Raw genomic sequence first — 15,537 nt, 5'->3', positions numbered from 1 at the left:
TCCCCTTTGCATGAGAGCCATAATAAAAAAATATGATGTATGTATGCCATTTTTACCAAAGTGTGCCCCCTTTTAAGTAAGAACCTCTTTGTCAAAATTTTAATCGGGAAAATGTGCCCCTTCCCCCTTTGGAAAATCCTATACAGATCCGCCCCTGTTTAACACCGTCCAGAAAAAAGACCCCCTTTGCCTCTTTTACTAAATCACTCCCAGATTGACATAGGTAAAAGTTTTATTAGAGTGCCTAGATTTCGAAGGAGTCAGGGAAATAGCTTACAAAGGTATATAGGCCTATATCTTCCAGATGATTTCTCCTGTTCCTGAGAATTTTTTTTCAATGTCATCTGATACTGTTTTGAATGTACATCATAGGCCTAATCTTTTTTGTTTTGGTGTAAACAACCAGTCTCATTACCGTTGGTAATTTTATCATCACTTACGGGTAGCAAAGCATTTTGAATCGTGACTACATGACGTTCATCACGGAAACGTGATAAATCTATAGTATGCGTGTAAATTCATATCTTACCATACAGGCTACCATGCTATATATCGCGTGGGTGCTCCATGAAGGATATTGAAAATGAGAGGTCCTGTAAACGAAATCATCATAAATTATACACACTCGCTTACATTGTTTCTATAAACACTTACTAATTAGTGCCTTAGCCGTGCCGAGCTCAATCAATAGTTGGCTGATTTCATTTTCATTATCCATTTGCGTAAGGAGCTGAACTGTACGTTGGATTGAAATAGGGAATGCATGGCAGGTGAGTGATGTTTTTTCTAATAAATCCTGGTCTGTTGCAGCCGAAAAATTGATTTTTTTTTTTTGAAAGACCTGTTTCAACATTTGAATGTGAAATTTGAAATGAAATGTGCGTACGTAGTACGTGCGACTGGTCACTCAAACCTAATTCAATCAAGCTGACCTGTAGTTTAAATCCTTGTGCCTTATTAGTAAGAAAAATATGTTATATAAACGGCATATCGATCTCCATGCCACCGGACACCACGTTTGGTCCACGATCCAATTTTGGAACAAATCGAATTTTGCCCATTTTCCGAAAATGTGAATGAAAATGTCGTTTTATTTGAGGGTCAAATTAACTGCATGAATACTAATATAACAAATTTGGATAATTGAAAGCCTTTATTTTTTTTAAAAAGGCCAAAGTAGTTTCAAGTCGTAGCCAATCGTACGAATGCTATGACATCATTACGACTAAATATCAAATTCGCTTTTATTCTAATATAAAGGATGATAGCCTAGTAACAGATTTGAACATTGGTATTCGTATGATGATTTGAAACATTAGTCCATGTCTCAATATTATCATGAAATTCTACTGCGGTTTATTCCAAAATCGGCTCACAAACTAATTGTAAGATGTGCGGTGCATGGCCTTACGTACATGTATACATTATTGGGAAACGTTTAAGTAGTTTTTTTTTTTTTCAGGGATCAAACAATCAAAATTCGTTTGATAATATGATACCTATCATCATTCATTTATATTCTTTTCAAGGGAAATGTTCAGAAAACCTGTCTTGAGAGAAAAGTTTCAATTTGTACCCTAAAGCCTACCGAAACTCCCTTTACCCCCCCCCCCCATTAACCGGTGGACAACTAACTCTTGGTTCCAATTGTCTGACTAACATTAACGTTTAACATTTGGAAATATTGATCGTAATATATCAATAAATAAATAAATAAATAAATAAATAAATAAATAAATAAATAAATGAATAAATAAATAAATAAATAAATAAATAAATCAATCAATCAATCAATCAATCAATCAATCAATCAATCAATCAAACAAACAAACAAACAATCAATCAATCAAACAAACAATCGATCGAGCCATACACTCAAGTTCCAATTGTCTGACTAACATTAACATTTAACATTTAGAAATATTGATTGTAATATTACCAATCAATCAATCAGTTAATCAAACAAACAAACAATCAATCAATCAATCAAACAAACAAACAAACAAACAAACAATCAATCAATCAAACAAACAAACAAACAAACAATCAATCAATAATTCAATCAGTCAATCAATCAATCAATCAAACAAACAAACAAACAAACAAATAATCAAATCAATCAAACAAATCAATCAAACAATCGATCGAGCCATACACCCAAGTTCGACTTTGTTGACTCATAGCGTTATAATTCAGCTGTATTTGTAATTAGGCCCATGCCTATAAACATCAATCTCTACCCTATATAAATGCATATTGATAATCTTTGTATTTTTAGGTTCTTAAAACATTATCTCATAATGGCGGTCATGCATTTAATGATTATGAGGAAGTTTGATTGAATAAAGAGCAATTATCAAGGCTCAGTTTATTTTGTATTTCTTCCGCTTACGGCTTACGTACCTATATTTATCAACTCTTTTCAAGCAATCTGCTTCTGATGACAATCCTTCTCCTGCAAATTGTGAACGTTATAATAATTTGGTAGTAGATCATATTTGTTTAGAATGATATTTTTAGTCCATTTCGTTATTAGCGATTCATGTCCAACACAATTATCAATTAACGGAAACGTATCATAATTATGAATGATAATCCAATCCAATCAAAACAAACTTTATTTGTGAACTTATAATTCATTCATAGCTCACGGGATATTCTGAAGATTTTCTTAAATGACCCCCCCCCCCAAAACACCAAAGCATGAAAAGGGGGAAAGATTATAATGAACTTTGCAATTCATCTGAATAACTTATCATAATATGAAAATACTCTAACTTTTCTATACCTACCATATACATTATGACAGATGGACAAACTTCAGGACCCAAAAGCGGATATATAAGGACAAAAAGTAATTGATGTCTTATTAGGAAAATGGAACATGATTGCAATGTGTTTTACAAAGGAAAAACAGATTCGCAGAAAACCATGTATGTGTTTCTATCCGAAAATCATTTTTCCAATCCTAGCTTTTACTTCTGATATAACCAAGAGGATAACATTTTATAAGCAACAAGGGCATTTTCAAAAACACATTTTAGAGCCATTATGAATGCCACATGACCCGCTTTAAGAAATGAATCTAGGTCTCGGATGTTCTTACTGCATAAGTCCTGTATTTTAATCCGGACAATTGTAATGAATATTCCCAAATACATGTACAACCTAGACGTTATCTTGAACGTTGAAATAGGAAACACATACTTCAGAATGTTGCAAAAAGGGAAATGACAATTTTATAAACAAGCAGAGTGGTTATCCGCAACACTCTATCCCAAAGTGGATAATTGAATATTAAAACTATCATGCCATGCAAGAGACTATCATGACCAATTATCATCATCCACTTTGCTAAAATTATGACACTTTTGAGTTAATTAGTCCCGCTATTATATGTTCAAATTATTTAAACGTCGCTGAAAGGGCTGTCACATTGGCGTTTAGACTGCAGGCCTGTATAATTATGCCGATGTCTATAAGATGGCAACCCTTTAAGTCATGTAATTACCATATACTTGTTAACAAAGCAAAATAATGTCTCCATAATTATCAGCATGATGAATTGATAGAGTGAGATAACTACATGAAATACAAACGTCGGCATATCGCTGTCTAAATCGTCCAAGGTGATAATCCCTATAACAAGCAGCGAATGTATGTTTTTTTAATAAAATAGTAAGAACAACTGAAACCCTTATCTCAGCCTATCCTCTTACTTCTTATAATGTTTCCATTGCTCATTCTTTTGCCACCCCTATACCCCTCGCCTTCTTTTCCTGCACACTTCTTCTGGCTTTATATAGTCACTTTCTTTTCGTAACACACTTTTCATTTCATAATCTTCTCTTTCCTCGTCCCATTCTCTTTCCCCTCTTCTCGTTTGTTCATCCAAGCTATTTGGATCATTAATAACGCATCAGATGGGGGTGGGGGTATATTTTGGGGTTCGGAAAAAAAATCCCGGAAAGTCGTTTAAATAGGGGGTCTTTTGATATTTTTCCAGAAATATTTCAACGGAAAAAATGCTGATATTGCCCGAGTAAAATCTGAGAGAGAGAGAGAGAGAGAACCCCCCCCCCCACTTTAGACAAATTAGAGATCATTTTGTGATTCCGTTCAGATTGAACAATCGGGAGTTATCAAGTTCTTTGAGATCCGACACATTGTACACAAGTTCAAAGGTAACATCCTCAAGGAAATAAGGATATGATATTCAAAGGAAATATTATCGGAGACAGGATAACTGGCAAGAGCATAATCGTATTTCTTGATGTATGAATGAATTGAATTGAGTTTATTGGAACGTCATTGGCGTCTGCACATATATATTCTGCTCAAAACAAACACACAAAACAACATAAACCATACAAAACATTATACAATTTGAGAAACGATGAGGGGGAAATAACATAATGTAAAAAAAGGAATAAAACTTTTTAAATACAAGATATTTTAAATGTACATGGACCATTTTTATGAATATCATGACATTATTTTTCCTACAGCAGGAGTGCATATACTGTTATGTTTAAATCACATAATGCACTCTAAAAAAAATATTGGATAAAAGTGCTCCATTAGGTTATTTAGTGTCCAACCAGTGTGATGAAAATTTTGCCCATTATAAAGTGATTGCTGCTTATATTTTAACCTTACTGAATAGGCTTCTCGCATTGAGTTATTATATAATAGACAGTTCTTGTATATAGCCCATATGAATATCGTCTCTATGCGCTTTTTAAGGACTTAGATGATATTATTACTGCCCCAAAATGGTTGGACGCGAAATTACCCTCGTGGTGGTAAAAAGATTTACCCAATATTTTTTTACAGTGTGTAAGTCCTGTCACATGCATATTGCCGCCAAGATACCGTTATCTGTTCGTCAGAAGGCGTTAGGCATACGGTCCCAAATTCAAAACCTACACTCTAAATTACAGGGATTTAAAATAAGTCCAGATGGACTGTAGTTAGGGACCAATCGATTTCTGGATTTAGTTTTAATCCCAAGACTTAAATTTGGATTTGAATTTAAATCTTTCGAGATTTAAAAATGAATCTTAAGGATTCAAATTAAATCCGGAATTTGATTGGTCCCTAAGTACAGTCCATGTGGACTTATTTTAAATCCCTGTAATTTAGAGTGTATCCAAAGTTTAAATCAGACAGCGCCGTCTGAAAAAGACAAGATTTTTTCAGGAAACTTCATAAGCCAACTGAAGAACAAAAATAAAAAAGAGAGTGAAAAACAAAGCTTGAGGCAATCTAAAATGAATCACTTTGGTCCGTGGAAATGGAATGCGGGTTCTTACTTTCCTTACTTTTTGCTCCTGAAAATGTTAAAGAGATATATTGAAATGCACCTATACACCTACTCGAAACAGATTTGACAAAATATGAAAAATTAAACAAAACACGAGGAAGCGAATAAAGCTGAATAAAGCTTTGGTTTTAAAATGACACAGTTGATAAAGCCGAAACTGCAATTGCGTCATTGGAACAAGGATAAATGTATTTCAACCGCTATGATCATCGCCGACCTGAATATTTAAATGAAACTGTGCACCTCTCCTGCATGCACTGGGGATAAACAGCCTTAAAAATTGGGATTAAATCTTTGTAATGAAGAGATGCAGTTGATTCGGGAAAATTCCCTTTTATTGTCAATTTGCGAGTTGGTTCTATATCATTCATTAGCATGTCTATTTCTGAGCGTGAAAGGGGAATCGAAAGAAGAATACCTGTTCTAATTAAAGGATCATTAACACGATCAGAGTGGATACAGGATTACAATAATGATGCACTCTCTTCAGTGATACTGACGTTAATTTTAGATCGTGAAGTGACCAACCACTTAATGGGATGGAATATTCGTATTTATGGTAGAGGCAAGCCAAGTTCTTTTTGGTATTAGAATAAACGCTATAAAGACGTTAATTGTTTTGACAGCAATGTAAGCATCATACCAAATGCAATATACAGTGACTGAATGACATCACCGTGTGTCCTGAATTATACTGGGAGTGTCTAATGCCGTACCCTTGTCGATTGGATACTTTTTGAAGACTTTAATATTCACGCGGGGCAAAAGGATTAGCCTACGGATATACTTCGAGATTTGGACACTTTTCGACCATGTTTTGGATGGCTTTAAATGATAACTATGCCAAGGTTTATACACTCGCAATAGTTTCATCTTAAGTAGGTCTATGGATAACAAGGCTCACGCCCATGCAAGTACAGGAGTCCACTACAAACCACCTAAGACGAGTCATTGTCGTTTTATGGTACGTCAATAATAATCCGAAGTAACTAGTAAGTAAAGATTATCTGTTAACCGTTTGAACTTAGACCCGTTGAAAAATACATTTCGTGGTTCTACTTTTTGGTCCTTGAAAAATTATTAGTTCTTTTCATGCACTTGAAGAAAAAGAGAGACATACAGAATATTTTGAAGAAAAAACAACAACATGGAGACCATGCTTCCATATTGTTCAGACACTGATGGTAAATTAAATGCACTCCACGTATCATGAATGTCCTGCCATAGTTGATTTCAATTTCAATCTTAGTTAAAACGTTCGTTTTGTCTGACGATTACACACATGTCGAATGAATGACATCGTATACGTTAGTAACATTGTTATTTTATTGCTTTATTGATTACCGGTTATAAACACGATACATGTGACTTTTTACAAATTGTCATCGAGATCTGGTTACCATTATTACATTTCTTAGGAGATCGTGTTCCTGGCAGCTTAACGCACCATGGCCGATTTATTTTTCCGGCCTAGAGGCTGGAGACGATCAATTTGTTGCGAAATTTTGTTGAAAGTTAGAAATACACAAAAAGGGACATGTATATGTAATCATATAATAAGTAAAACAAATAAAACAAGTCTTATAAAATATTTGAGATCTAATAAATTTCCATCATCTTTATCTCAAAGGTAAGTAACTTGAATATGGATGACCTGGGAAGTTACACTCGACATGCTCGATATGTTAAGCAAGTTGGGTAAAAATTAAAAAAGGGATATAATTTTTTGGTAATTTTTTCACATACACATTCAAACTAGACCTGTGTTTTGTGGATCAGCCTTAAGGCATCATAATGGTGAATCTGAAAAGTATACCACTCTTATATTTGACTGTGACTTGTATGTTCCTATTTAAGACTGTTAATTTGTAAAATGCGTTTCTAATCGCGTGTCCTTACAAGAGACAGTGCTAATAATGAGAATTGAGAAAGAGTAAACTGACAATAGGTTTTGACGATATATTGATTTATCAAAATTATTGTGATTTAATTTCAGAATCATGGATTTGTCAACGGATTCGAAGAATGTATCGGTAAATTCGAGTACCGATCATCATTCACATGACATGGAACACAGTCTATCAACCGTCATCATCGCCGCCATCAGTCTCTCCATCATCATCGTCGTGTCTGTATGTGCAAATGCCCTTGCCACCTCCACGATACTCCGTGTTCGTCTTCTCCGTGAGAATCTCCACAACCATCTCATTGTCAATCTCAACGTCATTAGTATGCTCATCACAGTCTTTAGTATGCCGCTGGCGTTGGTGTCCATCTTCGACGACGGTAAATTGTTGGAAAACAACACAGGTCTCTGTCTGGTAAGTCAGGTCGTCATCAAGAACGGTGTTATATACTCATTTGCGCAAAAAAATTCTTGGACACTTATAAAAGTTAAAATATTGCATATAGATATTTGATTAAAGGCAAATTATTGTATGTCAACATGACCAGACAATATTCCTCTTCCAGTATGACATGACATTTTCATGTGAACAGTCATGCATGGGTGGTTAAATGCTTTAAACAATAGCAATGTCAGTAAAAGAAAATTGCAAGAAATGGACCACTCAAATGATAATGATTATGGCCATCCTGTAGGCATACATTCAACAATTTCAATAGGTGGTTATCATTCGAATTAAATGCTTAGGGATGCATAATGAGATGGATCATTTGGACACTCACTTTCAAGATGAAGTTTTCCAATCAAGAGCGTGCAAGGGCAATAGGAATGCATTCTGGGCAGTCATGTAGACTAGTGGCTCGATATTTCCAAGTTTCACCAACAACAATTTCAAATTTGAAGCAGCGGTATTTGGCTACTGATGAAGTTAGAGACCGCCCTAGGAGTGGTCGACCTAGGGCCACCACCCCTGCAGAAGATAGGAGGTTAAGGATGCTTGCGTTGAGAAGGCGATTTGTCACTGCACCAACTATCGGATCTGAAATTCATCATGTTCATTGACTAACTTTGACTTAAAATTCCAGTGGAATAGTGATGCGTCCAAGTTGGATTACTTTCTCTTCTCTTTTAGAGTGGTATTCGACTTTAAGTTTGCTTTTATCGTTTAATGGATATTTATGCCATATAAACTTTCACAACTGAAAGAATGGCTGATCATTTTCTTGCAATTTCCTTTTACTGACATTGCTATTGTTAAATGCCTGTAACCAGCCATGCACTGACTGATCCATTCTTGCAATTTTCTTTTACTGACATTGCTATTGTTTAAAGCATATAAGCATATAACCACCCATGCATGACTGTTTACATGAAAATGTCATGTCATACTGGAAGAGGAATATTGTCTGGTCATGACGACATACAATAATTTACCTTTAATCAAATATCTATATGGAATATTTTAACTTTTATAAGTGTCCAAGAACTTTTTTTGCTGAGTGTATAATCATTTGCGCAAAGTTCAGCGCACACTAATCAATTCGATACGACGGGATTTTTTAATAAATCCTATTTTGCATTACATGTGAAAATTCCGAAAAGTAAAATTATTTCATTTAAAGTTCAGGAATATGTTAGGAATAATAATATCAAAATTTTGCTTTGAGGCAAGCCCTGTGGTCGGAGTAAATGAAGTCCACATCGGTTTCAAGTCGCAGCCAATGATGACGTCACTGCGATTTGGAATTGAATTTTTTTTTTCCTATACAGGAGGTTCAAATTAGACTGAGTTTCGATTTCAGTAGTCCTACCAATATTCTAAACTCTGCATCTCTTAAGATTTTATTGGTTTGAATCTTCATATCAAATGTTTTATTTGAAATTCGGATCGCAACGAACAGTATAGTGTACGCCGGGGTTATCTACCTTACATGTAGGTCGGTATCCCTGACCCTACATGGTTACAATAGAAAAGGAAATTAATAAGTTGAGAAAAATGATAGGGTAAAATAGAAGACAGTGTGGGGGCGGGGAAGGGGTTTAGATATAGAGAATCAGTCAGTGAGTTGGTTGAAAAGCTCGGGACGAATATATATTAACAATTTAAAAAATAATTTATTGAGTAAAATCATTTGGTAACTACATGCCTGAGTTCATAATCATACAGCTCGATCAGTATCATATTAAAATTTAAAGTAATTCCTACAAAGTGTTTGAAAATGTGCTCTTTTGAATGAAAAAAAAATAGTTCAAGCTTTTGGAAATATCATGTTGAACAATGTAAACATGAGGAACAGGATGTAGATGCGTGAACGCTAGAAAAAAAATGATCATGTTGTTATCACACATGGTCTACGGACCCAAAGCTGTAAATGAGTCTTATCATTTAATAAAGAATATTAACTAATACCCAATAGAACCATATTTCATGAAAAAAAGTAAACCACTTTCAATGTTGATTTTTTGTTACAGTTCAACGGGTTTTGTTCAATCGCTTTTCCTGTAGCCAGCTCGTTCACCGTTCTATGGATAGCTGTAGACAGGTAGGTCCACCAAAGCATTTGCTGAACAATTAACCAAATCACTTTGTATGGCCATAAAACTCTAGTGTCTATGGTCATCATTGGTAGCTGTGGGCAACAATCAGATAATGCTAGTTTCTCTATATGCATGCAACAGGCCCTAGAAAATGTAGAAGTTTGATGACCCGTATATTATATTTTGATGATTTGTATTCGAAAAGGTAAACATGATATTGCGATTCTAGTATCCATGAATTCTTTATTTCTTTTTTTTTTGGTATTAATCGTATCTGTGCATGTGTTCGCTTTTCTTTAAAGATACCTAACAGTGGTTTGGTCGAAACGTTTCCCTCCTTCAAACCCCCGAACCATCTTTATGATAGTCTCAACGTGGGTCATCTCCTGCATAGTCGCCATCTTGCCACTCCTCAATGTACTATCAGAATACTTTTACATGCATGACACCCACCACTGTTCACCAGTCTGGGAAAAGTGTGAATTCTACTTCGTAATCTTCTTCGCTGTGTACGGTCTCAGCATTCCTATCATGGTAGTATCCTATGTCTTTGTGGTATATCACCTCTGCAAGAAGGAGCGTAAGATGCAGTCTCATCAGTCATTTAGGTCTAGGTCGAGATCACGATTCTCTCGGTCCGAACGATCTGTGAAAAAGACGAAGCGAATCAAAGCAGAAAGAAGCGCCAAAGAACAGAGTTCCTCTCTGGTTACTGATTCAAGCCACAAGAACTCGGAACCGACCAAAGGGAAAACACATCACGATTCTGGGTACGCGTCCCCTCCGAAGAACTCTCTGGTTGGGACGGATAGTCCTCCGGGAAGTGCGAAAATTCTTCCTGGAGAAGCTGTTACTCTCGAGTATGGAAGCATGAATAAGAACAACTCTGCAAGTACCGACGATGGTCCAGATGAAAAAAGATTGTCGGTCTGTGTTCGCCATGGATCCGTACGAGATATGATAAAGCGACTGGAGAAAAACAACAACAAGACCAGATCAAAATATGATTCATTACCAAAGGCAAGACGAAAATTGGGTGTGACACCTAACGATCTACGAAAGGCCGCTTCGGCAAATGACATCGTGGAATATCGTGATCCCAGTTTTGATAATTGCAGCTCTGGATCTGAGGACAACAATGCCAATATAAAATATTTCGGAGAAGAGTGCTGTCACGCGGATCTTTTAAATCAAAGCGAGGTCCATTGTGATGACGACAGTACACCTGAAGTGGTAGAATTTCTTGTTTATGAAGATCCTGAACCAGATCACAGTCCAGAAAGAACAATGCTCTCGGAGCAAGTTAGAGAATCTAATTATCCTATCATACCTAACATAATTATAGACCACGTCTCAAAAGAAGAACCACTACCAGATTCAGATGATGAGAACAGTTCTGAAACACCAAACTCATCAACATATGGTTCCCAAAACGAGGAAAGTGGGGCAACATTACTGTCAGACACCGTTGAATCAGGTCTTTTAGCCTTACCAAACAACTCTTGCATGAATGATGAGGACGGTGAACTATCGTCATGTAATGACAAATATGGTGACGATGTCAGAGCGCGAAGCGTACCCGGGTTGCAGTTTTCTGTGGTTATCCAGCGTCTTGCGACTTCGGACGAGAGTCCATCAAATGGCGAAGTTCGACCAAAGAGAGAGGGATCCATCGGAAGCTTGTCTTCTATGAGAAGTGTAACAGGTACCATGAAACTCAAGAGAGGCAGCACACGACGACCGAGTATGAGGCCCACCTTAACAGCCGATAAACAAGTCGCTCTCATGGGTAAGTATAGGCATAAATGGAATCTTTAACAAATGCTTCTGAGACAATTTGATCATGAAGGCCTATTATGGCAAATGTGGACAGTAAACCAAACCTTAGCAGTAACATTAAACATAACGCGAATCTCAAACATATCCTCATCGCATTCTGTGTGAAAACCTCTATTCAAGCCTATTTAAGGCAATGCCTAAAGTGTTCCAGGAGCTACTGTTGGAACGCCGTTGGAACGCCCTTATGAATTACTTGCGTCAATCCCGTTTATCATATTAATCAATTGATGTTCTCAACTGCCACATCTAAACTAAAGGAAATCTTTTCTCCTCACTCTCGTAGCTGAAACATCATGGCCAGGAATTGTAGTTTTGTAGGATCTATAGAATTGATCTTTGAAACTGCCATGATGTATATTACAAAAGAAAAAAAAACACGGTTATTTTATATTACGCGTTTTGTGTATATTCATCCGTAACCATCCAGACAATGGAAAATTTCTTTATGTTTTAAATCACGGTTTGGAGATTCACGTCATGGATGCATTAGTTCAGTTGCCAGATCCAATTTGACCGTACTGTAAACGGACATATTGAAATTTCTATCGTGTAAACATGGAAGAAATCGGATAGGTTATTATTCCTTGTAACAAAATCATCTGAAGGATGACTTGGTCAGCTATAATGTTGCTGGTAGGTCTGCATGCGTCATGATATAGGAGTAAGCAACTCGTATTCTCGAAATCACTTTTAGTTGATGTGTAAATACTGCACAGCCAGACATCGTCATCATGCAAACAAAGGGCACAGTAATTTTAGTGAGAGATGCTGTTCCATTTTCTTCTGTAAAGTAAAACGGGCACGGTGTCCGTGAATGAAGTTATTTATCCAAGCTCCAAAATTGAATAACATGTTTGCTTTTAAATGATATAAGTTTGGTCTCTGGTCTATTGCCAATGTTAAGGTAAATGAACTTAATAAACACCCTTCTACCAGGATCAATAACTGCACTGTACCAGGGTTTAAGTGCTTCACGCAATGGGTGTCAGGTTTACTCTCCCAAAGTGCATTTAAGGTCTATGACCTATTATGGCCGGTAACGCCCTTGTGACGCCGAGGCCCTCGTACTTTTTGTTCATCATAACTGCACTTCCATAAAAGTTTACCAAATTTTTATGTATTAAAATTATCTTCACATTGGGACCTCAAAAGTGTTCTGGACATATTTGAGGAAAGACAATCGAACAAATGAGCTTACTGAATTTGCTCATGTGCAATGCAATCTTAAGTAAAAAAAAATGATAAAAAAATGAGCGGACTTATCTGATCAAAAATCACAAGGGAGAAGTGTTTTGATTGGAAAATTGGTGCCACACCCAAATGAAAGCTAGATTAAACGCATTGTTGTTCGAAACTATCTATATAGTAGATCTATTCATAAGAAGCGTTCACCCCTTGTAGATACGATTTGAACCAACAAGGTTTCTGAGAGATCTTCATCATCCAGATGTTCTTGCAAAATCCCACACGTTTACCTTTCATTTTCGCTTTGAATGATCAGTCAAATAGCGCTAAAGAAATCAAGCTATTATTCTTGTTGTTATAACTATTATTATTATCAACAATATTATTACTATTGCTATTACTATTATTATTATGATCATTATTATTGTTACTAATAATATAAATTTGTATTTTGTTAATTCTATAGTATAGAATATGTGTTTCTGTTTACATTTTACATTGCTGTTGTTTGATTTGTTTCCCCCTAAATCTTAACGAAAATATCAGGGTTCAATGACAATTAGATTTGTGTAGGATTGATTTCTTAAAGTAGCCAGTTCTTCTTCGGCAACAATTTATCATTTCAAGTAAAGGGCGTGATGTCGCTTTTAGATGCGGACACTAGTTCAAAAGCAAATTACAAACACTTAAGAATGATCATGCCAATGCCAATACTTTCATTTAATTTCTGTTCACTTTTCTCAGCACGTGGTATAATGGAGGTGTTTTTTATAATTTATAAAAAAAAATCACATCCTGATTGAGAAGTGCGTGGGTATTTAATTTGATATCACAAAGAGCACTCAAGAAGGCCGAATGGATTAAAGTGTACAGTGCGTATCAAAAAAAAGTTTACACTTTGAAAAAGCCCTGGGAATTAAAAAATATACAACATGTTGGTAATTTTTTCACATATAATCTTGGGTTTGGGTCTCATCTATCTAATGAAAGTAAATGTTTTGACAGAATGTTACACTTGAGTGAGCACTGTCCATTTTTGGTAAAGCTTGCAGAAATCTGTTTGCACAGAAATGCTCGTTTGGATGATGATAATTGGACCAAATGCTTGTTAGACGAAATGTTAATTGGACGAAATGGCATTAACCTAAATGAAAGTAGATATCATGTGGTGAGTGGACGAGTTGGCATTAGACGAATTGGTAATTTACCTCCTCGTGGGCGTAAGATTGAGTCATACCAAACGACTCACAGAACTTGAACCTTCTGCGTAAACTGGGCCCATCATTTACAATAGAGAATGGTATACGGTAAACATGGTCCCATCAGTCGTTATCATTAATTTTCTTTTCATTAACATTATAATTTTTATTATTAGATACTTTGACTTGACAATGAATAAATGATGAATTGAACAATAACTCTAAATCACGGTTTTTTTTTCACTCTCATCTGTAATTTTCAGGAGGATTGCTGGTACTTACCGCTGTAATTTGCTGGACCCCATACTTTGTTATCCACTCGTGTTTCTTCCCCATGGACATCGCGCCTCATTGGACCAGCATATTGACCACATGGTTAGCCTACTTGAATGCAATGTTTAATCCTCTGATTTACTCATTTACCAATCGTCGTATCCGGGCTATGGTGGCAACGTTTTGCGGAAAGCGCTGCAGAAGGATGAGAGCGTTGCTGTGCAAGAAAAGCCAGGAAACAACCACGATCGTACCACATTAGGGCGATTCCATGGGTGTCGTACGGGACATTTTGTCAACAATTTCTAGTCTCTTAGCTGATTGCTTGAGAAATGAAAAAGCCTTTTTGGTCAATAATAAAGTCATAGTGGGTAGTCATGTGAAAAACTGATTCCAGCAAAAAATATTTGATTATGGCTGAATGGCTGACTTAATTGTGCATCGTACGGGACTCAGAAATGTCCCGTACGACACGCAACATTTTCACCTCTAATTCCCCCATGGACAGCTTATGTTAGTTGGTTGTCATTGTTTCATATATCTATCCAGTAGTACTCTATAATTACCACAAAACAAAATGAAATTCTTCGTTTGTTTGGACAATAGGTTGAAAAACGTTGCGAAAATAGCTAGCATGGAATTGCCCATAAATCATTTGTCTAGAAACCTTAAGTTATCTTGGATGATTGATACGTTAATACACAGTTATACGTGAAATTCATACAACGGAGCTCCCCCCCCCCCGGTTTCCACTTTTATGAAATGGTGATTTATTTTTCTTTACCGGATTGCTAAGAAAGCAAGAATGTTTTAAGCAACCAGAAGACCAGCGACGGCTTTAGGTCCTCTCTGAGGGGCCTGGTAATGAGGATTAATGCCTTACCACAGGTGACTAGCGCACCAAGTAGGAATCGAACCCGGGTCACCGGAATCCGAAACCCCCGCTCTACCTTGTCTACCGACCGAGCTATCGCGCCTCCTTTTTCATTCGTACCTTTTTACATTTCCCCCTTTTTTATTCGTATCCCACGAACGCTGTTTAAAAATAGTGTTCCTTTGACGATAAATCAAGACAATTTGTAGACAATACTTCAATCAAATATTCGGGTATTTTTTCATCTCACCTTATAGGCCTACATCCTCAACAACTTTGAGGAATTGGCTGATCCCAAACATTACCATTTATAGCCGTTTCCAACTTTCCATAGTTATTAAACTTTCACTTTTTCATTATTAATCTGAACACAGACATGAAGATCGTCGGATTAGGT

General features: G+C 36.2%; 1 protein-coding gene across 3 annotated transcripts; it reads left to right on the top strand.

Moving 5' to 3' along the window:
• The first annotated feature begins 502 nt into the window (after nucleotides 1–502).
• Nucleotides 503–14,578, top strand: LOC121423847 (probable muscarinic acetylcholine receptor gar-1). Of its 3 annotated transcripts, none has more exons than XM_041619357.1 (5): nucleotides 503–770; nucleotides 7,323–7,647; nucleotides 9,705–9,775; nucleotides 10,073–11,559; nucleotides 14,257–14,578. In XM_041619357.1, exons 1-5 carry the CDS (start codon nucleotides 760–762, stop codon nucleotides 14,526–14,528), a joined length of 2,166 nt encoding a protein of 721 aa, XP_041475291.1. In that variant the 5' UTR covers nucleotides 503–759; the 3' UTR covers nucleotides 14,529–14,578. The 3 variants fall into 3 exon arrangements, with proteins under 3 accessions (XP_041475291.1, XP_041475307.1, XP_041475299.1); XM_041619373.1 differs by lacking the exon at nucleotides 503–770 and adding an exon at nucleotides 5,765–6,290; XM_041619365.1 differs by lacking the exon at nucleotides 503–770 and adding an exon at nucleotides 5,765–6,318.
• Nucleotides 14,579–15,537: the final 959 nt, after the last annotated feature.

The sequence above is a fragment of the Lytechinus variegatus genome, chromosome 1 (assembly GCF_018143015.1).
Source record: "Lytechinus variegatus isolate NC3 chromosome 1, Lvar_3.0, whole genome shotgun sequence".
In the NCBI taxonomy this organism is placed as follows: Eukaryota; Metazoa; Echinodermata; class Echinoidea; order Temnopleuroida; family Toxopneustidae; genus Lytechinus; species Lytechinus variegatus.
This window is presented reverse-complemented; position numbering and strand designations above follow the sequence as displayed.

What these genes read in the sequence shown, in the direction of transcription:
- LOC121423847 (XM_041619357.1), top strand. An exon ending in CTATGGATAGCTGTAGACAG is followed by an intron (nt 9,776 to 10,072) that starts GTAGGTCCACCA and finishes TTTTCTTTAAAG; the next exon opens with ATACCTAACAGTGGTTTGGT. An exon ending in TAAACAAGTCGCTCTCATGG is followed by an intron (nt 11,560 to 14,256) that starts GTAAGTATAGGC and finishes TGTAATTTTCAG; the next exon opens with GAGGATTGCTGGTACTTACC.